This window comes from Mytilus galloprovincialis, chromosome 9 (genome assembly GCF_965363235.1).
Source record: "Mytilus galloprovincialis chromosome 9, xbMytGall1.hap1.1, whole genome shotgun sequence".
Classification (NCBI taxonomy): Eukaryota; Metazoa; Mollusca; class Bivalvia; order Mytilida; family Mytilidae; genus Mytilus; species Mytilus galloprovincialis.
The window spans coordinates 27,495,958-27,519,826 of NC_134846.1; the positions used below are offsets into that span (position 1 = coordinate 27,495,958).

Consider the following 23,869-nt stretch of genomic DNA (forward strand, 5'->3'; position numbering starts at 1 on the left):
CCGCCTGTAATTATTCAAAACGTAAAAACAAAATTTCAGTTGAAATGCAAGCTATTAATGCAGCAAATAAAGCATAAATAATGTAACACAAATTACCTACAGGCAAAGCAAAAAAAAACAGTCTGTTCCACTCCAGGATTGAACAAGATTTCTAAAATGTGCCTGAGAAGCTGTTCTTCTTCTTCTTTAAGGTCAACAAGGCTTCAATACTAAAGAATACATGTTGTTGCGCATGCGTGATTGACAAAAATTTATACAAAATTTATAAAAATATTTTATCACAGTTGGAGTGTTTATATTTACAGATTGTGATTAAAAATATATGTACATGTTTTGTTTGAAATTGTTTATTTGAAGCTAGAGAGAACAGCTGGTCTTAGCTGATCTCTAAAGCTGTCAACAGTGGTGGTTTCAATTACAGTTTGTGGTAGTAAATTCCATTGAATAATTGTTCTCGGGAAGTATGACCATTTGTATGTGTCCTTGGAAGTTTGGATGTGTCTGTATGTCTGCGTATGATTTTGTCTTGTTCTGCTGTCTGTTTGTTCAAGAATATGCGATGGAATGGCAACAAGACAATGTATTACTTTATAAAATAAAATAAGTCTGGTTTTTAAGCGTCTCTCAGCTAGTGGTGGCCATTTCAACTGATTTAGCATGTTTGTGACACTGCTCGTGTAATCGTAGTTGTTGTGTACATAACGAGCAGCACGTCTCTGTACCTTTTCTAATTGTATCTGTTGTTCTTTCATATGGGGGTCCCAGACACTACAACTATATTCCAGGCAGCCAGTTTGGGTCTTACTAGTGCCTGGTATGCTCTTGATTTTGTTTCTGTGTTTGTAATTTTTAAATTTCTTTTTAGAAAACCAAGTGATCTGTTCCCATTTGATACTATGTTGTCTATGTGTTTGTTCCACTTTAGATTTGATTGTAATGTAATGCCTAAATATTTTGCTGATTAACTGATTCGAGAATGTGATTCGGTGGAGGATGTAATTATGCCGGTAGTTATTTTTCTTTTGAGAGATGGAAAGGTTTGTACATTTATCAGGGTGAAATGCCATAAGCCAATCTGACTCCCATCGAGCTGCTGAGTCAAGGTCGAGTTGTAGCTTATGACAATCATCTTGTGTTTTTATTTCCCTGTAAATTATGCTGTCATCAGCAAAGAGTCTAAGTTTACTGTGTTCTAGATATTCCGGTAAGTCATTTATATAGATAAGAAACAGTATTGGGCCCAATACTGTTCCTTGTGGTACACCAGATGTTACGGGTGTGCAAAATATAGTTAGCATGCATTTTGTGTCCGGGGATACATGGACACGTATGTATATAACTATATAAACAGATAAACAATCAATGTCTATTATAGTGGTTACAGTAGCACAGTGTTATATAAAACTTGTGATTTAGGCGGACACACCTGGACACAACGTTACTTATATATAAAAAATAAAAAAAATACTGACTACAGACGGACACAAGTGGACACAACGCAATTTCTATATAAAACTTATAAAATCTGCTGGCTACAGGGGCTACATTAGCATGTTTCCAGTCCTTAGGTGTTTCTCCAAAATACCAGTCCTGAAATGGTCTGGTAAGCTATAATTTCATAAAGAAGTAGCATCAAACTGAAAGATTTTTTCCATGTATATTTAAAGCACCCCGTGTACCAACCCCCTCACGTAAATAAAATACAACGATCCCACCTTGAATTTCTAAATAAGATTTTTTTTGTGAGGCCGATTTTGTTATAGGCCGAGTTTGTTAAGGGCCGAGTTATATAGGCCCTGCCTCGATCCCCCCAACTTGTAAATATGGCGCTTACAGACCAGTATGATATATGCAAATTGGCATTTGAAGGCAATACTGGAATTTTAAAGAAAAGAATCAAGGAAAATACCGAATTGTCAATTACTAAAGATGAGGTAGTTGCTCATTCAAAACAATCTGCCATATTTATCTGTGTCCATAATAAAATTAACGGTACCTACCAATTTTCTTGCGATGCGCACACAGTCACAGGCACTTGTTTTCTATCCATGGGAAGATCTACTATCCCTATATATTACTATTAGTCTACTATCCCTATATATTACTATTAGGGATAGTAGATCTTCCCATGGATAGAAAACAAGTGTCTGTGGATGCGCATTTCGACAAAACATGTCTCTTCAGTGATGCTCGTGGCCAAAATATTTGAAATCCAAACTTCAGGACCAAAGCTTATATAAAAGATGAAGAGCTATAATCCAAAAGGTCCAAAAAGTATAGCCAAATCCGTGAAAGGAATCAGAGCTTTGCATGATGATGAGGGAGATACATTCCTTAATTTATAATAATTTCTATCATTTTGTAACAGCAAATTTTTAATAACACAAAAAATCCGTATTTTCATACTGGCTACTGGGCTGGTGATACCCTCGGATACTTATAGTCCACCAGCAGAGTCATCGACCCAGTGGTAGTAATAAAATTAACGGTACCAATTTTATTGCACCAGATGCGCATTTCGACAATACATGTCTCTTCAGTGATGCTCGTGGCCAAAATATTTGAAATCCAAAGCTTATATAAAACACAGTCGGCTATTTTCATGATTTTCTTTCAACTCAACAGCTCAAGGCACTGGCTACGGTTACAACTTACATGGAAATTGTTAGCCTTTCTATTTTGTAAATATCAAAATAAACCAATGAAATTTCTTTTTTTTAAAAACAGTAATCTACAATAAGGGGAAAATATAAAAAAAATATGTTGACTGTATATTCATGCACACCTGAGAAAACGGTATCTTATTGTTTTTTATAATATATAAAACAAATGAAATTACAAGGGAAACAACCAAAGAATTTCTTTTGACATTTATTTATACTAAGAACTCCATGTCCTCTCTCACTAGTTTTATTAAGTATAGTCTGTTTCATCAATTATCTAGCAAAGAACGAAATCATTTTCTCTGCAAATTGTAATGATTTTACGGTCTAACAAGTTACAGAAAAGAACCGAAAAGAGCATTCATACATATTGTATAGAATTAAAGCAATGCATAAATTCATCGTACAGCGGATATAGGTACTAACCAAGCGGACATGATCGATTTTGAAATATCACAATAACGAAAATCTTTGTTTTGTTTTATCAACATTCAGTGTACATTTCTGAATCCGTGTCCGTTCACGTTCGCACCCACTCTTTCACTTTCGCACCCTATATGTTAGCACCCACAGTCTGTTCGCACCCTACATGTTCGCGCCCAATTTTAATTGGTTTTGTGTTTAATAACTTTGTAATCAAGTTTAGGCAAGTGTATTCTTATAAGTATATTTGTTGTCATTGTTTCAAAATAAAGTGAGACAGCATTTTTTTTTTGTGTTGAATAAATTTTAATCATGTTTTGGATAGTGTATTGTTAAAAATAATAATAACCCTTTCTAAATAAAGTGGGTTTCTGTCAACGTTTTATTTTGTGTTGAATAACTCTTAATCATGGTTTGGTTAGTGTATTGCTATAACTTTGTTTCATTGACTTGTTTCAAAATAAAGTGAGATTCTGACTACGTTTTTTTTTGTGTGTTGAATAAATTTTATCATGTGTTGGTTATAATAGTGTATTGCTATATTTTATTGTTTCATTGTTTCAGATCAAAGGGACCAAGCTGTTAAAATAATTATCTTTTGTGTTTTTCATTTCAGTATTCACACCAAAGCAATTTAAAACAACAATCATGATTTTCCAATTATTCAACTGGAATTTGAATTAAAATTGGGCGTTGCTTCATTCCACGTTTTTTACCTGTCTCTTCCTAAATGATACTTTATCCATTTATACATGCATGGATATTTCATTGTTATTCAACTTTTTTAAAAAAACAATCATGATTTTCCAATTATTCAACTGGAATTTTAATTAAAATTGGGTGCAAACGTGTAGAGTGCGAACGGACCTTGAGTGCGAATGTGCGAGGTGCGAACGTGTAGAGTGCAAAGTGTATTTGGCGCGAAAGGACCTGATACCTACATTTCTCAACATCTGAAATTCCTGCTCCAAATTAATTATCAATTTTTAACCGTTTTTTTGTGACAAAAATGTCGGTTATTGATTTGGGGATGTACAGCGGGCAGTCGGGCGGGGGATCGCTCGTGCTGCAACCAAATGTTGTCCGTGCATTTACTCATGAACCGTTCATCCAAAGCTTATATCTTATTATTATTTTAATATGTTGTTACTGACAACAAAATGAAGGTCAAGTTCAAGAATGACGATTTTGACTTTTACCATTCAGGAGTTATGGTTCTTGAAAGATTGAAAAATGGCGTTTCCAGTCATGTCCGTGCATTTACGCATGAACTGTTTAATCAAAGCTTCCCAAATTTTAATATGTTGTTACTGATGACAAAATGGAGGTCAAGTGTAAGAATGACTATTTTTAATTTTACCGTTCAGGAGTTCTTGAAAGATTGAAAAATGGTGTTTCCAGTCATGTCCGTGCATTTACTCATGAACCGTTCATCCAAAGCTTTTCAAATTTTAATATATTGTTACTGATGACAAAATGGAGGTCAAGTTTAATAATCCGGGATCTCCATGGATGAAAATTGAACGATGGTGGAATTTTCACCATTACAAACTGTGTCTACGCTGTACAGTGTAGCGCGATCTGAAATATTTTATCCCGCCATACAAGGAATGGTGAACATGCTAATTCATTGCTTATTTAAATTACATTTATTTGAATTTTCATTATAGAATTAAAAGTATCAATATTTTCATTTATTGCCGTTTTTAACCATTCAAATGCCAAGTCTTCATGGTCCCCCCTTAGTCGAGAATGACCAAAAGCTGTCATGAAGGTCCCCATGTAGATTTCTTGTATTTTTGGTAATTGTTATGGGGGTAAAAAATCATATGATGTGGAGTTTATTTTTCATGGACACTGTCAAATTCAGAACCCATTACCGGTATGGCTGATTTGCAGCAACAACAAAACAATTCGTACAGGTTATGTAAAAGGTTAAAGAGATTTGTAAAGCAAACGTTGACAAATGAAAAGGTTTTTAATGACTTTATCTGGCAAATTGATGCTGTGCAACATGCATCTTTTGAGTCTGAATAGAAACCGGAAACTCGGATGTATCAATTTGATTGTAATATATATACGAAATGAATTCGGAATTACTATACCATATTTCTTTACAGGAAATATTTAAGTTTTTACTTTTAAAGTAATTTTAAATTATCGTTACAGCAGTACTCGAGTTATTTGCGATGAAATAATATTAACTGTTTTGTGTCTTATTTTGTACTCCTTAAAAAAGGGGGATGCTGATTGCATAAGTCAAAATAAAGCACGTGTTCGACTTGTTAAACTGTTTTCTTTGTAACTGGATTATTAATTTATTTATTTAATCTAAATTATCATAATCATTTGCTGAAACTTAGTTGATTAATTCGACAAATGGATCGTCTATCCTCAGATAGTAATCTCCTGTCTGGTTTGTTGATCTACCTGTACAAGCTCAGGTACAAGTGATTAGCGATCTTAATCCGGATATCCCTCATTATAATTTATAAAAAAAATGGCGTCGGGCTACAAAAAACGATGAAGTTTAGAACGATGATGGAAGACAATTTAACGATGGCAGAAGACAATTTAACGATGGCGCAAGTTATTTGACGATGGCGCAGGACATTTGAATGATGGTGGGGCGCCATCGTTAAACAGGCCATGGAGATCCCTGATAATGTCGATTTTGACTTTTACTGTTCAGGAGTTGTGGTTCTTGAAAGATAAAAAAAATGGCGTTTCCATTCATGTTGCATTTACTCATGAACCATTCAACCTAAGCTCTTTCAAATTTTAATATGTTGATACTGATGACAAAATGCAGGTCAAATTTGATATTGACGATTTTCACTTTCACTGTTCATCAGTTATGGTTCTTGTGATATTGCCAGGACACAAATAAATGTTAATAAATCCGGTTTGCTGTCGTTGTGACAGCCTCTTGTTTCCTATTTATAAGACAACTTTTATATTCTAATAAGAACAATTAACTTCATGTAAATGCGCAAATAGTTGTGAATGTCAACACCAACTTTCAATTTCGATACAATTGTAGAGACATTTACATATTTTACCTGAAAGAAAGCTAATACAGGGCAAAAGTAATAGTTACCAATCATAAATCTACCTGTGATTACTCATTCCTTGAAACTTTTTGGGTAATAAACGAGTATGAAAATTTTGTTTTTGTGTACGGTGTACAGCAACTTAACTATGCAATGTACAGAAGGATTTATGTGGTCAGCTAAACACTGTACACAACTGTCAGATACAACTATACTTATTACACACGCACAGTGGCCTTCCATCTGAACAACAGTTGCAATGAACATAGAATTATATCGGAGTGCCAACTTCTTTGACAAGTATTTGCACATGTTTTTAGTAATCATTCTTGTTTAGGGAAAATAATGAGACATCTCTAATCATCAACATACGACCAAATATTTCCTAAAACAACAATTATGTTTAGATTGAGGTACACATTGATATTATGTGAACAAAACAAAGATTTTCATTACTGTGTGAGGTCAAAATCGATCATGCCCGCATAGATTATACTATTTTCTTCAAGATTTATCAAAATTCAGTCCTTAGAAAAATCAATATAATTATTCCAAACCAGTCATATACAATGTATAGACCTAAGTCTTTCAAAGGAGGTTAGGCAGCAACCATTTGATTTTCTGGGGGGAGGGGGGGGGGGGGCTATGGTTTTTTTTGGGGGAAAAAAAGTTTGTAACCAGTTTTTGGAGAAAAAAAAAAATTTCTTTTGATTCTGAGAAAAAAAAATTGTTTGTTTCACCCTGAGCTGCCACTATATGTAATGCTAAAATTGAAAGAAAAAAATTGTTTTCGACTTGTCGCAAAAAAAATAGATTGTTTTTCGCCACAGGATGAAAAAAAAAGTTTGTACAGAAAAAAAAAACATAGCCCCCCCCAGAAAATCAAATGGTTGCTGCCTTACATGTACAAGTGATAATGTAAATACTAAACTTTAGAATATAAATAAATATCTTTAGCCAATGAATTCAAAATACCTATTATATCTATTTAATTTCACAAATATGTACTAAATTAGCATTATGTAAATCATTTAAAAAAAGAAACGTAAAATTTATGGTTTTAAACAAGGGAAATAACAATTCAATGACATAAATTAATAATCCTTTCTGTCACATACATTGCCTTTTTAAATGGGGGAGGTTAAGGCAATATTTTTCAAGTCAAATTTATTAATTTTTGTAAATATTTAATGACTATTATTGTGTAATGCTTGGATTAAAATTTAAGTACTTTTTATACGACCGCAAAAATTGAAAATTTTTTGGTCGTATATTGGTATCACGTTGGCGTTGTCGTCGTCCATCATCGTTGTCGTCCGAAGTCATTTGGTTTTCGCACTCCAACTTTAGTAAAAGTAAATAGAAATCTATGAAATTTAAACACAAGGTTTATGACCATAAAAGGAAGGTTGGGATTGATTTTTCAATTGCACAGTTTTTATGAAATATTCTTTGAAAATTGGAGTTATCTTTCTTTGTCCAGAATAGTAGTTGAATCAACTTAAATCATTGTTTTATACAATATACAATGTATATTCACTTTTACTACCAACTAATAAATTAAAACAATCTTTAGTAAATTACCATTCAGTGATTACAAGCACTTTTTTTACATTTTAACATTTTATGATGTATTTAAATGAGTAGTTATTGTTGCAAATTCCATTAGAAATTTGAATTGAGATCAGTTTTGGAATACGGTAATGGATGATGTGAAAAAAAATTGGGGGGGGGGGGTTGTTCTCATATCAGATTTCATAGATAAAAAGAAAACTTCTTCAAACATTTTTTTGAGAGGATTAATATTCAACAGCATAGTGAATTGCTCAAAGGCAAACAAATTTTTTTAAGTTCATTAGACCACATTCATTCTGTGTCAGTAAACTATGCTGTGTCAACTATTTAATCACAATACAAATTTAGAGCTGAATCCAGTTTGAATGTTGTGTCCATACTTGCCCCAACCGTTCAGGGTTCAACCTCTGTGGTCGTATAAAGCTGGGTCCTGCGGAGCATCTGGTTTTATCATGAGGCCAGATATAAACATTCTGAAACTGATTAAACTAGTAAGGGAGACAACTACATATGCACTTTCATATTTAGTCAATGTGCATCACTATGCATTATATTTAAATTATGTGGCGAAGATGATTGATTATGTGCAATACAGTGACTGTAACTATTATAAGAAATAGATGCAAACAACAGAACTAAAGGTGGAAACAAGCAAAGAATTACTGTCCATTCAAGATAATTGTCTGTGTCTTGTGAAAATAAGTTGTGATTGCATTGGGCAACTTCCTGTAAAATATAGAGTTATTGTCCTTTAAAACCCAACGACAGGTACAATGTAGAAAGGCTATGGGAATGTAACAATTATAAAATAATTATTGTTACATTGGAGACTAATTGCCGGAATGCAGTGTTGGGTAATTGGGTATTGATACAATACTAGTATGATTGACAACTGCCATTATCACTAAACAATCAGAGACAAGGTAGACCTTTAATTACAATGCCCCACCTCCTAATAAACTGTCGATAAAATTCACCACATTGCTTATCAACCTCAGTCTTACATAACAGGCCCTGCAATATACATCTGAATATACAAATATTTGACCTCATAATTGAATACACAAATGTATATGTCATGTACAAGTTGCAATTTTGTACAGATTATAACATGTACCAAAATGTTGGACATGTTATAATTCAAAATGTTGTACATGTTATAATTAGTACAATGCCAAAATACAAGTTATAACATGTACAAAAGTACCTCATACATGTTACAACAAAATATTTCAAGAAGAAATCTTCAATTGCACAGTATTGTACAATAGATTTGTTAGATCTTTGACCACATTAACTTTGTGACAAAAACCTATTTCAATGTAGGAAATAATTCTATTGAATGTGTTAAACAATACAAATATCTTGGCATAGTCATCCAAAATACTTGAAACTTTAATGAAGCCAGAAAACAGTTATTCCACAAAGGTCAAAAGGCCAGTTTTAAACTTTGTAAAGATTTGAAATCATCAAATCCGCCTATTAAAACTCTTTTGCATTTATTTGATCACTGTATACAGCCAATTGTAACTTATGGTTGTGAAAATTTGGGTGTTATTAACATTACTTCTAAAAGGAAAAATTTATCCCTTTATGACATATTTAAAGATTGAGAGTTTGTGAAGCTGAATTTAAAATTTTGTAAGTATACTATTGGTGTTACAAAGATGTGCACAAATGTAGCAGTCCTGTCTGAATTGGGTAGATATCCTCTTTATATAAATTTGCTAACACATATGTTTATGTATTGGCATAGACTAGAGAATTCTGAATCTCCATCTGATTTATTGAAAAGTGCTTATGCTGAGTTAAAAATGATTGAGAGTAAAGCTCAAACTAGCTCCAATAATTCATGGCTCTCTAATATCATTTAAAATTTTTCTATAGTGAAACATTGGGTATTGACCTAAATATATGTAAAAATTTAGGCAAAAATAAATTTAAAGATTTACTGAAAAAACAGCTCAAATTAAATTTTCAAAAGGTCATTTGACTACAAAAATTATTTAGATTTAAAGCACCCACAAAAACATTTGTTAACAAAATACCGACTCAGCAATCACTGTTTAAGAATAGAAACTGGCAGACATGAACGAATTACCAATGTATATGGTAAATATGAAATATTACCTCGACATGAGAGGATATGTTTATATTGTAATTCAAATTGTATTGAAAATGAAATGCACTTTCTTCTGGAATGCCCTCTTTACAATAACCTCAAAAGAGATGTGACTGATTATATAAAAAAATACCCCAGTTTAGATAATTCAAACAGAAAAGATCTTATTTCATGGATCATGATTAAAGAAGATAGCAGATTTTTATCTATTTTATGTGCATACCTCGATAAAGGCCTGCAACTTAGAAAATCAAAAAATTAGTTAACTTAAATACTCTAAAAGATATCAAAATTATCTCCCCTTGATCACTGATTCTTTCCTCATGCATTTGAATTATTATTTTATGTTGCTTTAATCACTCTGTAATGTTTCTGTCATGTTGTAATTAATGTTATGCTCTTAATGGGCACTTTAATTTGGAAAATAAAAATATTGTATTGTATTGTATATTATGTCAAAAATTTGATCACAATCAAAATTCAGACAGAATCAAGCTTGAACATGTTGAATATTGTGACCAAATTTGCCCCAACTATTTAGGGTTCAACCACTGGGGTTGTATAAAGCTGCGCCCTGCGGAGCACCTGGTTATTATAAGTGAATATATATATATTTGCAATTAAGAAAGAATCCACATTTCAATAAAATAAGTTTTTTAATTTGTTTACATTGAAAAGGTACATTTTCAATGCCCTGTGTAACGAAAAATACTAAATTAAAAATTGATCAAAAGGCACTCTACAACTTTTAATCTTCAATGTCATATAACCTCTGTTTCAACTTACAAAATGCCCAAAAACAACATTTTTAGATTATTTTTGTTGACACTTAAAGTTCTTAGGCAATAGCTTTTGATCTAGATTTTATGTCTTACAAGGATAGTTGGTAACATTTACTAGAAGAATATTTGAATTGCATTTTTTTTTTTTTTAAACATGTTCAGAACAGGCAACATTATTTGGATAAGATACAAACTGCAGTTTAAATAAAATTGTGCATATTAAGAGACCCATATTACATGTATTATTTAATTTGAGCTCATTTTATCCTCATACCGGTACATGTACTGGAAAAGCATGTTTCCTTCTAAAAACTTGCTGTTAATGCATTTTTCAGCAAAAGTGCTTTATTAATGTTCATTTTTCCCCACCATACCTTAATATGAAATTATTCAATCTACTCTTCTAATCTTTCCATGAGTGATTTCCATCACTTTGATTATTCTTTATTTACAATGTCAGTTTCTACAAATCCTGTATGTTGTTTACAGAAGAATGTTTTAGTCTGACGCATTTTACTCTTGCGATGTTTATATTATATTGTGAAGGCAATTTGGTGATGTTAACATTTGCCAACATGTTTAAACTGGTGGAATAAGTGCTTTCAGTGAGTCCAGATATTATGTGATCGTACTTTCATTCTTATTGACGAAAATAATTAAGCATCAAAACTATTAGGTTTAAGTTTAATAAATCTACATGATAGCGTACATGTACATTGAAGTGCATTAATATGTAACGATAATGCAATATAACCGTAGACTCAAATATTATTGTTACATTCGTAATTAATCAGATCCTTACACAACCCTGTATTCTGGCAATTAGTTTCCAATGTAACAATAATAGTATCCTTGTAACCGTAGCCAGTGCCTTCTTTCAATGGCAAATTATACTATCCTTTTACATTTAATGTATGGTAATCGTTATGAGTCGGCTAACCAGACTTTTAAGGGGGTCAAACTTATCAACGTTGGTTCAATCATTATGATGTCGCTGATATGTCCTTGTCAAAGTAATTAAGTCTTGGACAACCTATTCACGTCACGAACGTTCATAAATTGTTTATAAGTCCTATCTACATGTAGCTCTTCTTTAAACCGTACTATGACCGAAAACGGAAAAAAAAATAATTTCTGCATTAAAGGGTCCCAAAAAATTTTCACCTCACTCAGCTCGGCAGTATTTGCTTGCACATCGTTTTCTTCTAGCTACGCCCCTGTATGTATGTGTTTAATGATTATAAGATGGATCATGTGACCTGTCACTGGTATGATAAACAAACTTAAATGGGAAAACTTACAATCCCGCAGAATGAATACAAAGCTTGTTTTGATTTATTAACTTATTTTATAAATAATATTTAAGCCACTGTGTCAAAATACATGTAAAGTAGTTTCTCTGGGTAATGTCACATTTTACATGTTGTATACTTAGGTTTAATTGTTTTTTTAAAACAAACATGAAAAAGTAAAATAATAAGATATACATGTATAAGAACAAAACTAATAATGACATTTGAATTCTATTTCTCATTTCAATTTGGAGAACCTGTCAATTATAATGACAACAATATATGTTTAGGTTTCATAGACTCATCAAAATAAAAATTGTCAACATATAGAATAAAAAGAAGATGTGGTATGATTGCCAATGAGACAACTCTCCACAAGAGACCAAATGACACAGAAATTAACAACTATAGGTCACTGTAAGGCCTTCAACAATGAGTAAAGCCCAGTTTATTTCATTATTAACATCAAGGTCATTTCAATTTTTAGAGGATTTTTAGACATACACGTAGACCTGTATGTCTTGGGAACTTTTTTCTTCTGTTTTTGGGGAGCAAAATTTCTGAAAGCTTCATGTTGTCAAAAAATATGTCATTTATTTGAATGAATAATTTAAAAAAAATCTATTTTGATATATTCAGATAAATAATTTCATTAACTGGAAAACAAATTCATCTCAGAAAAAGAGAATTTGGAACACTTAATTATAGAACAAAGTGTAAAAATGTATGATACCTGTGTACGGTACATAATAATTGATATGCACTATAATATTGCATTTTCTTTTCAGACAAACAGAATGCCTCTTCACTGGGCAATTTCAGGTGGTCATACAGAGATTGTAGAATTTCTCATCAAACAAGGTGTGCCAGTAGATGCCAGGGATGAAGTAAGACAAGTTATTGGAAGAAATTTAAATGAAAAATTTCATACTGTACCGGTATTTTAACATGGTTGGCTTTTTGGTCTGAGACCACAATTGTCGTCCCTTGATTTTCGTTGTCCACGAATATAGTCCCTAGTGTTCACAGTGGGTTACTTTCCATTTTTAGCTCACCTGGCCCAAAGGGCCAAGTGAGCTTTTCTCAGCACTTGGCGTCCGGCGTCCGTCGTCCGTCGTCTGTCGTCCGTCGTCTGTCGTCCGTCGTCGTCTGGCGTCGTTAACTTTTACAAAAATCTTCTCCTCTGAAACTACTGGGCCAAATTTAACCAAACTTGGCCACAATCATCATTGGGGTATCTAGTTTATAAAATATGTGTCTGGTGACCCGGTCAACCAACCAAGATGGCCGCCATGGCTAAAAATAGAACATAGGGGTAAAATGCAGTTTTTGGCTTATAACTCAAAAACCAAAGCATTTAGAGCAAATCTGACATGGGGTAAAATTGTTCATCAGGTCAAGATCTATCTGCCCTGAAATTTTCAGATGAATCGGACAACCCGTTGTTGGGTTGCTGCCCCTGAATTGGTAATTTTAAGGAAATTTTACTGTTTTTGGTTATTATCTTGAATATTATTATAGATAGAGATAAACTGTAAACAGCAATAATGTTCAGCAAAGTAAGATTGACAAATAAGTCAACCTGACCCAAATGGTCAGTTGACCCCTTTAGGAGTTATTGCCCTTTATAGTCAATTTTTAACCATTTTTCGTAAATCTTAGTTATCTTTTAGAAAAATCTTCTCCTCTGAAACTACTGGGCCAAATTAAACCAAACTTGGCCACAATCATCATTGGGGTATCTAGTTTAAAAAATGTGTCCGGTGACCCGGCCAACTAACCAAGATGGCCACCACGGCTAAAAATAGAACATAGGGGTAAAATGCAGTTTTTGGCTTATAACTCAAAAACTAAAGCATTTAGAGCAAATCTGACATGGGGGTAAAATTGTTTATAGGGTCAAGATCTATCTGCCCTGAAATTTTCAGATGAATCGGACAACCTGATGTTGGGTTGCTGCCCCTGAATTGGTAATTTTAAGGAAATTTTGCTGTTCTTGGTTATTATCTTGAACATTATTATAGATAGAGATAAACTGTAAACAGCAATAATGTTAAGCAAAGTAAGATTAACAAATAAGTCTACATGACGGAAATGGTCAGTTGACCCCTTTAGGAGTTATTGCCCTTTATAGTCAATTTTTAACCATTTTTCGTAAATCTTAGTAATCTTTTACAAAAATCTTCTCCTCTGAAACTACTGGGCCAAATTAATCCAAACTTGGCCACAATCATCTTTGGGGTATCTAGTTTAAAGAATGTGTGGCGTGACCTGGTCAACCAACCAAGATGGCCGCCACCGCTAAAAATAGAACATAGGGGTAAAATGCAGTTTTTGGCTTATAACTCAAAAACCAAAGCATTTTGAGGAAATCTGACAGGGATAAAAATGTTTATCAGGTCAAGATCTATCTACCCTGAAATTTTCAGATGAATCGGTCAATCGGTTGTTGGGTTGCTGCCCCTGAATTGGTAGTTTTGACGAAATTTTGCTGTTTTTGGTTATTATCTTGAATATTATTATAGATAGAGATAAATTGTAAACAGCAATAATGTTCAGCAAAGTAAGATCTACAAATAAATCAACATGACCAAAATGGTCAGTTGACCCCTTTAGGAGTTATTGCCCTTTATAGTCAATCTTTAACCATTTTTCATAAATCTAAGTAATCTTTTACAAAATCTCCACTGAAACTACTAGGCCACAATCATCTTTGGGGTATCTAGTTTGAAAAATGTGTCCGATGACCTGGCCATTTAACCAAGATGGCCGCCACGGCTAAAAATAGAACATAGGGGTAAAATGCAGTTTTTGGCTTATAACTATGAAACCAAAGCATCTAGAGCAAATCTGACAAGAAGTTAAATTGTTAATTAAGTCAATATCTATCTGCCCTGAATTTTTCAGATGAATTGGACAACTGGTTGTTGGGTTGCTGCCCTCCAATTGGTAATTTTTAAAGAAATTTTGCCGTTTTTGGTTATCTTGAATACTATTATAGATAGCGATAAACTGTAAACAGCAATAATGTTCAGCAAAGTAAGATCTACAAATAAGTCAACATAACCTAAATGGTCAATTGACCCCTTAAGGAGTTATTGCCCTTTATAGTCAATTTTTAACAATTTTCATTAATTTGGTAAATTTATGTAAATTTTTACCAAATATAGTTCTCTGTTACTAATGGGCAAAGTTCATTATAGATATAATTGTAAGAAGCAAAATCGTTCGGTAAAGTAAGAACTTCAAACACATCACCATCACCAAAATACAATTTTGTCATGAATCCATTTGTGTCCTTTGTTTAATATGCACATAGACCAAGGTGAGCGACACAGGCTCTTTAGAGCCTCTAGTTTTTTATACCCCTCCCAAATTTATTTCTCCATGTTTAATGCCTCAAATTGCAAGTACCCCCTACTTACACTGTAAAAAAATTTGGGTCCAGAATTTTAAAGGAAAGTAGTGATTTGGTCCAGCTGAAAAAGGTTTAAAATTAGCACTTCGGAAGCTGTCAAAAGATTTCAAGACACCCTAAACATAAAATTGTCCATATTTTGAGTTAGAGCCGATGCAGTTTTCTATAATTTTGATATAATTTGTCCCAAAAGTAGTACAACACACTGTAAAAATTTCATTGAGAAAGCGCAGGTGGGATTTTTTAATTTTCATTTATGTTCTAAAAGAAATGCACTACGAAATAATTGTGGTCTCGGACCATTTGTAGTACCGTAAATTGGGTTATTTTGGCTGCAGTCTTATTTTGGTTTATTTGGTGCATCCAATGAAAGTGCCAAAATTAAACATGTGAAAATAAAGCAAACACTTAATATTGAAATGCCAAAATCGAGGACAGGTACACCATTATCGTAATGTTAATTATTGGGGGAAATAGCTTATGTAATAATATCTTCCGTATATTTCCTAATACTCTATACATAGCCAAATCTGCAAATAAATACAGGGTATAATTTAATAGAGAAAAATACTATATATTTTTTATTTAATTTTCAATTTTCTGAAATGTTAAGAAAACACAATATTGAATTTGTATTCCCATGTGTCATAAATATGCCAGGCTATTGCTGATTAGACACCGTTATTGGTACATTATTAAGATTGAAATATGAAAAATCTGTGTAATCCTTTATCTTCTATTAAATAGCATGTACTGCCAGAGGCATAAGGATTAAAATTTAAATTGTTAATAGTTAATTATTTACATGTAGTTGCAAAAGAGATAATGATTAAAATTTATTTCATATGATTTTTGTCAAGAATAAATAATCTATTTGTAAAAATCACTTTCTTTAAGCGTTCAAACCCGAGATACAGAATTATCTGCTATTGCATTTGTATCTGATTCCTTTATTTAGTTAACTTTGTCGTGTTTCTAGTTTGTGTAGGTCATTGATATTTTGTCAATAAACATAAACAGGTAAAAAGGACAAATATGAATGACCCCATACACTTCTATTGTTCCAAAATTAAACACATGGATTGGGTGAAGCACCAAAATTACACACACCAAATTAAAACACATGCCTTTCGAGTGAAAACTGCCAAAATTTCCCAATTTACAATATAAAATTTAATGTTGTTCATATCATGAGATGTATAGTTCAACAATTTATGCAGTTATCATTGTTATGGCAGTAATGTTTATTGCATTGAACTAGTTCATATATCTGTTTGTTTGTCAAATAAATAATTCAGTCAAATCATTCTGATGTACAAAAATACATGACATTATACAAGTTAACTGAACTACAGAATGTAGATGACAGAATGTACTGGTTCTTCATATATGGTCAGCAGCGAGGATCCAGAAAGTTTTATGCCCCACCTACAATAGTAGAGGGGCATTATGTTTTCTGGTCTATGCCTCCATTCGTCCGTCTGTTAATCCGTCCGTTCGTTCGTTCTTCTGTCCCGCTTCAGGTTGAAGTTTTTGATGAAGCTGCAGTCCAATCAACTTGAAACTTAGTACACATGTTCCTTATGATATGATCTTTCTAATTTTAAAGCCAAATTAGACTTTTGACCTCAATTTCACGGTCCACTGAACATAGAAAATTGAAGAGCCAGTTTCAGGTTAAAGTTTATGGTCAAGGTAGTTTTTGATGAAGTTGAAATCCAATCAACTTGAAACTTAGTACTTATGTTTTCTATTTTTAATGCCAAATTGGATTTTTACCCAATTTCACAGTCCATGGAACATGGCAAATGCAAGTGGGGCATCCGTGTACTTTGGACTCATTCTTGTTTCACATAATTTTGGTCATTTTGATATCACTTAAAAGTTTGTGCCCTTTTTCAAAAAAAGAATGTCAAAATCACATAAGTCATTACATAACTTGTTTAACTGTTGCATCGCATTTACTTCATGATTTTTCCTACCATTTTCCTAAAATCGTTCGAGAGCAATTAAGGGAAGGCAACAGATTAAAAATAAAATGATTTAAATGACTTGAAACAACAATTTTCTCAGTCATTGCTAACGTTTCTTTCGATTTTGAAGTCAAAATTCTAACCGGATGATTTGCAACAATACTAAAACGAACAATTCCGGACTTATTTCCTGGATTAGTTTGGTATATGAAGGTGTCATACCACCAATTAAAAGTCCCTATCTGTTCAACCAAATTTTGCAATTTTCACAGCTTTCTAAATATTTTACCTTAAGCTTAACTTCATAGAAACTAGGTATATGCTGAATTGTACAGGTGTCACCTTTCTGCATGCCAATTTTCAACATACATTCAAAATCATATAAGAAAGAAGAGAGCTCCAGAAAGGAGGAACCCCTAAAAATAACCCCTGGTTTTCTGGAAATCTTTTAAATTAGTATACCATGGAGCGCATTAATCCTCAATTTTAAATGCAAACTCCTAGACAGGTAAAATTTGGCTCAAAATGGTTTTAATATATTTCTCTTTCAACAAAAGTTTCATTTCTGCAAATTTGTTGGTTAGTTTAGGTGAACAATGACATCAAATGCACTATTTTTTGTCCAAGTAGGCCTACTTTCACATACGTTCTAAATTTCTAAATTTGAGGGAGTAATTGGTGGAATGACACCTCAAATTCATAGGAAATCATTGGCTTTTTATTTTTTTTTACCTTTGATAGTGTTTGAAAATTAATGATAGTAGTTGGACTTGCTTTTTATACGACCACAAAAGTTTTAATTTTTCGTTGTATATTGCTATCACGTTGGCGTCGTCGTTGTCCTGCGTCGTCGTCATCCTGCGTCGTCGTCCTGCCTTGTTGTAGTCCAAATACTTTTAGTTTTCGCACTCTAACTTTAGTAAAAGTGAATAGAAATCTATGAAATTTTAACACAAAGTTTATGACCACAAAAGGAAGGTTGGGATTGGTTTTGGGAGTTTTGATCCCAACATTTTAGGAATAAGGGGCCAAAAAGGTTCCAAATAAGCATTTTCTTGGTTTTCGCACTATAACTTTAGTATAAGTAAATAGAAATCAATGAAATTTAAACACAAGGTTGATGACCACAAAAGGAAGGTTGGGATTGATTTTGGGAGTTGAGGTTTGAATAGTTTAGGAATTAGGGGCCAAAAAGGGGCCCAAATAAGCATTTTTTTGGGTTTTTGCACCATTACTTTAGTATAAGTAAATAGAAATCTATGAAATTTAAACACAAGGTTTATGACCATTAAATGTTTGGTACAGTTTTCAAATTGGTCTACATTAAGGTCCAAAGGATCCAAAATTAAACTTTGTTTGATTTTGACAAAAATTGAATCCTTGGTGTTCTTTGATATGCTGAATCTAAAAATGTACTGAGATTTTTGATTATTGGCCCAGTTTTCAAGTTGGTCCAAATCAGGGTCCAAAATTAAACTTTGTTTGATTTCATCAAAAATTGAATAATTGGTGTTCTTTGATATGCCAGATCTAACTGTGTATGTAGATTCTTAATATTTGGTCTCGTTTTCAAATTGGTCAACATAAAGGTCCAAAGGGTCCAAAATTAAACTAAGCTTGATTTTAACAAAAATTGAATTCTTGGGCTTCTTTGATATGCTGAATCTAAACATGCACTTAGATTTTTGATTATGGGCCCAGTTTTCAAGTTGGTCCAAATCAGGATCCAAAATTGTTATATTAAGTATTGTGCAATAACAAGAAATTTTCAATTGCAGAGTATTCAGCAATAACAAGAAATCTTCAATTGCACAGTATTGTGCAATAGCAAATATTTTCAATTGCACAGTATTGCGCAATAGCAAGAAATCTTCAATTGCACAATATTGTGCAATAGCAAGAATTTTCAATTGATTGGAGATAGTTTTTCTATACTTTCTTTCTTTGTCCAGAATAGTAGTTGAATCAACTTAAATCATTGTTTTATACAATATACAATGTATATTCACTTTTTCTACCAACAGATAAATTAAAACAATCTTTACCATTCAGTGATAACAAGCACTTTTTTTTACATTTTAATATTTTATGATGTATTTAAATGAGTAGTTATTGCTATTTCTTAATTTTTTTTGAGAGGATTAATATTCAACAGCATAGTGAATTGCTCAAAGGCAAAACAAACATTTTAAGTTTATTAGACCACATTTATTCTGTGTCAGAAACCTATGCCGTGTCAACTATTTAATCACAGTCCAAATTTAGAGCTGAATCCAGCTTGAAAGTTATGTCCATACTTGCCCCAACCGTTTAGGGTTCAACCTCTGCAGTCGTATAAAGCTGCGCCCTGGGGAGCATCTGGTTTTAGCATACAATCATTTTAATTTACAATTAAGGTTCTAATCTGTGGAAGAGAATTTCAAGCATGCGTATTACATAGTAAACAAAGCCTGTGTGTTAGGAGTGAAAAAATACTTTTTTCTATGTAAATTAAAGTTTTAATTTAGTATTAAATCTTAATTGACAATTGTCTTACCTGAAAAGTAATTAAATAATGAAGACAGTTGTTATGGAATTTTAATTTCTTTATAATATTAGTTCTGAGCTTGTGATTAATAGCCAAGTGTGAATTAAAAACACAGGTAAAGAGATTAGCGATCATTAGCCAATAGCTCCCCGAGTCATTTATATAGTCATTATTTCTGTTAGAAAATAAAGTTTGTCCTAAATTCCTATTACTCGTTTAAATTTAGGACAAAATACTTTCAGTTTAGGACAAGACTGGCAAATATGACTGTTTCCAGACCCTCTTTCAGCAGCTTAACAATGATGTGTTCACCCTGTATGACCGTGATACAAATAAATCCCGACGTTGACGCGTTCGAAGCAATAATCAGAACAACATTTGGGATGACAACAATTTGGAATGCCTTTCTAGAACTTATTTTAGTATATATAAATATGTCAATGTGCATGTTAGTTTATCTTTTCAATTATACAGTTGTTGTAAGTTTTAGATATTGCATAGAACGTTTGATAAAACTGCTAGATGCAAAACGCATAGACACGGTGCAATTTCATACGTTTATGAGATAAACAATGCTGAATATCTTTTCATGCATACACATTTGCGTATTAATATCTTTAGCAATAATAAATCACTATACGTTGAGTTTCTACGTGTCTTCAAATGTTCCATAGAACTTAGAATAGACGCATTATCATACTAAATAAGTTTTCTCTAACTGTATTGTTCGTTTCACTAAATGTGTCGCGTTCGTTGTGCGTTTTTAAATAATCACTGTACAGTTTGTTGACACAAAACTGTCACAAATCACTTTCTTGTCAAGGTATTCAAGGTGGTGTCAGCGACTCTTTTTCGGTATTTTATTGTAAATGTTTATCTGTGAACTTAGTCAAATTAGTTGAACTTAAGATATTAGTCATACAAAGCCAAAATGTCAATGTTTAATCAGCGTACATCTGATAGGAATGTTTCTATTGAAAATTGGGACTTTAAATGTTATTCCTGATGAAATGAACAGTTAATAAATATATTTCAGAGGAAATAAAGTTTCTAAAAGTAAAGTACAGACAATAGAACTTTTATGACTTGCTTTGCACAATTTTAGGCTCTTCCAAATGCCGATGTTGGTCCAAATTTGCCTAGATGAAAGCAGACATAGAAGATAGTTGAACTTATTTTGCCGAATGACTTGCATGGCATTCAAATTGATTTTTATACGACCGCAAAAATTTAAATTTTTCGTCGTATATTGCTATCACGTTGGCGTCGTCGTCGTCGTAGTAGTTTTTAGTTTTCGCACTCTAACTTTAGTAAAAGTGAATAGAAATCTATGAAATTTTAACACAAGGTTTATAACCACAAAAGGAAGGTTGGGATTGATTTTGGGAGTTTTGGTCCCAAAATTTTAGGAATTAGGGGGCAAAAAGGGCCCAAATAAGCATTTTCTTGGTTTTCGCACTATAACTTTAGTTTAAGTAAATAGAAATCTATGAAATTTTGACACAAGGTTTATGACCACAAAAGGAAGGTTGGGATTGATTTTGGGAGTTTTAGTTCAAACAGTTTAGGAATAAGGGGCCAAAAAAGGGCCCAAATAAGCATTATTCTTGGTTTTCGCACAATAACTTTAGTATAAGTAAATAGAAATCAATGAAATTTAAACACCAGGTTTATGACCACAAAAGGAAGGTTGGTAATGATTTTGGGAGTTGAGGTTTGAACAGTATAGGAATTAGGGGCCAAAAAGGGGCTCAAGTAAGCATTATTCTTGGTTTTCGCACCATAACTTTAGTATAAGAAAATAGAAATCTATGAAATTTAAACACAAGGTTTATGACCATAAAAGTAAGGTTGGGTTTGATTTTGGGAGTTTTGGTCCCAACAGGTTTTTAGGAATAAGGGGCCCAAAGGGTCCAAAATTGAACTTTGTTTGATTTCATCAAAAATTGAATAATTGGGGTTCTTTGATATGCCGGATCTAACTGTGTATGTAGATTCTTAATTTTTGGTCCCGTTTTCCAATTGGTCTACATTAAGGTCCAAAGGGTCCAAAATTAAACTTAGTTTGATTTTAACAAAAATTGAATCCTTTGGGTTCTTTGATATGCTGAATCTAAAAATGTACTTAGATTTTTGATTATTGGCCCAGTTTTCAAGTTGGTCCAAATCGGGGTCCAAAATTAAACTTTGTTTGATTTCATCAAAAATTGAATAAATGGGTTCTTTGATATGCCAAATCTAACTGTGTATGTAGATTCTTAATTTTTGGTCCAGTTTTCAAATTGGTCTACATTAAGGTCCAAAGGGTCCAAAATTAAACTTATTTGATATGCTTTATCTAAATATGTACTTTGATTTTTGATTATGGGCCCAGTTTTCAAGTTGGTCCAAATCAGGATTCCATATCAAGTATTGTGCAATAGCAAGAAATTTTCAATTGGACAGTATTGCACAATAGCAAGAAATATCTAATTGCACAATATTGTGCAATAGCAATTAATTTTCAATTGGAGTTATCTTTCTTTGTATAGAATAGTAGTTGATAATATATGTTGGAAATTTGCCAGACATGACTATGATGTCATTTTCTATTTTTATTTGCCAATAACTTTATGTAAATAACTTCATTGGAAATTTGCCAATATAAAATGTTGCTGATGAAGCTTTTTTTCCTTATCTTATCTAAAATGTTTTTAGATAATGTATGTTGGACATTTGCCAGACATGACTATGATGTCATTTTCTATTTTTATTTGCCAATAACTTTATGTAAATAACTTCATTGGAAATTTGCCAATATAAAATGTTGCTGATGAAGTTTTTTTTATTGTTTTATACAATAAACAATGTATATTCACTTTTACTACCAACCAATCTTTACCATTCAGTGATAACAAGCACTTTATTTTACATTTTAATATTTGATGTATTTAAAAGAGTAGTTATTGTTGCAAACTCCATTAGAAATTTGAATTGATATCAGTTTTGGAAAAAGGGAAACGGGGATGTGAAAAAAAAGGGGGGGGGGGTTTAAATATTTCTCATTTCAGATTTCATAAATAAAAAGAAAATTTCTTCAAACATTTTTTTGAGAGGATTAATATTCAACAGCATAGTGAATTGCTCAAAGGCAAAAAAAAACTTTTAAGTTCATTAGACCACATTCATTCTGTGTCAGAAACCTATGCTGTGTCATGATCAACTATTTAATTTTAGATTTAAAAAGTTTGAAGAAGAAATCTTTAATTGATTTGTAAAATCTTGACATTTGTTTTGTGTAAAAAAAAACCATGTAATGTCAAAAATTTGATCACAATCCAAATTCAGAGCTGTATCACCCTTGAATGTTTTGTCCATACTTGCCCCAACTGTTTAGGGTTCGACCTCTGCGGTCGTATAAAGCTGCGCCCTGCGGAGCACCTGGTTGGTTATTATCTTGAATATTATTAAAGATAGAGATAAACTGTAAACAGCAATAATGTTCAGCAAAGTAAGATCTACAAATAAGTCAACATGACCAAAATGGCCAGTTGATCACTTTAGGAGTTATTGCCCTTTATAGTCAATTTTTAACCATTTTTCTTAAATCTTAGTAATCTTTTAGAAAAATCTTCTCTGAAACTACTGGGCCAAATTTAACCAAACTTAGCCATAATCATCATTGGGGTATCTTTTTAAAAAAAGTGTGTTCGGTAACTGGACCAAACCAAGATGGCCACCATGGCTAAAAATAGAACATGGTGGTAAAATGCAGTTTTTAACCGGATTTTTGTGACAAAAATGTCGGTTATTGATTTGGGGATGTACGGCGGGCAGGCGGTCGGTCGGGCGGGTGGGCGGGCGGCAATCAAATGTTGTCCGTGCATTAACTCATGAACCGTTCAACCAAAGCTTTTAAAATTTTAATATGTTGTTACTGGCAACTAAATGAAGGTCAAGTTCAATAATGGCGATTTTGACTTTTACCGTTCAGGAGTTATGGTTCTTGAAAGATTGAAAAATGGAGTTTCCAGTCGTGTCCGTGCATTTACACATGAACTG

General features: G+C 32.6%; 1 protein-coding gene across 2 annotated transcripts in view; it reads left to right on the forward strand.

The window, feature by feature from the left end:
* Positions 1 to 1,779: 1,779 nt before the first annotated feature.
* LOC143044720 (uncharacterized) overlaps positions 1,780 to 23,869 on the forward strand; it is a 44,562-nt gene continuing 22,472 nt past the window's right edge. For both annotated transcript variants that reach the window (XM_076216812.1, XM_076216813.1), the window contains exons 1-2: positions 1,780 to 1,934; positions 12,699 to 12,797. In XM_076216812.1, the coding sequence (XP_076072927.1) occupies positions 1,824 to 1,934; positions 12,699 to 12,797 (210 nt within the window). In that variant the 5' untranslated portion in view covers positions 1,780 to 1,823. The remainder of the gene's footprint in view (positions 1,935 to 12,698; positions 12,798 to 23,869) is intronic.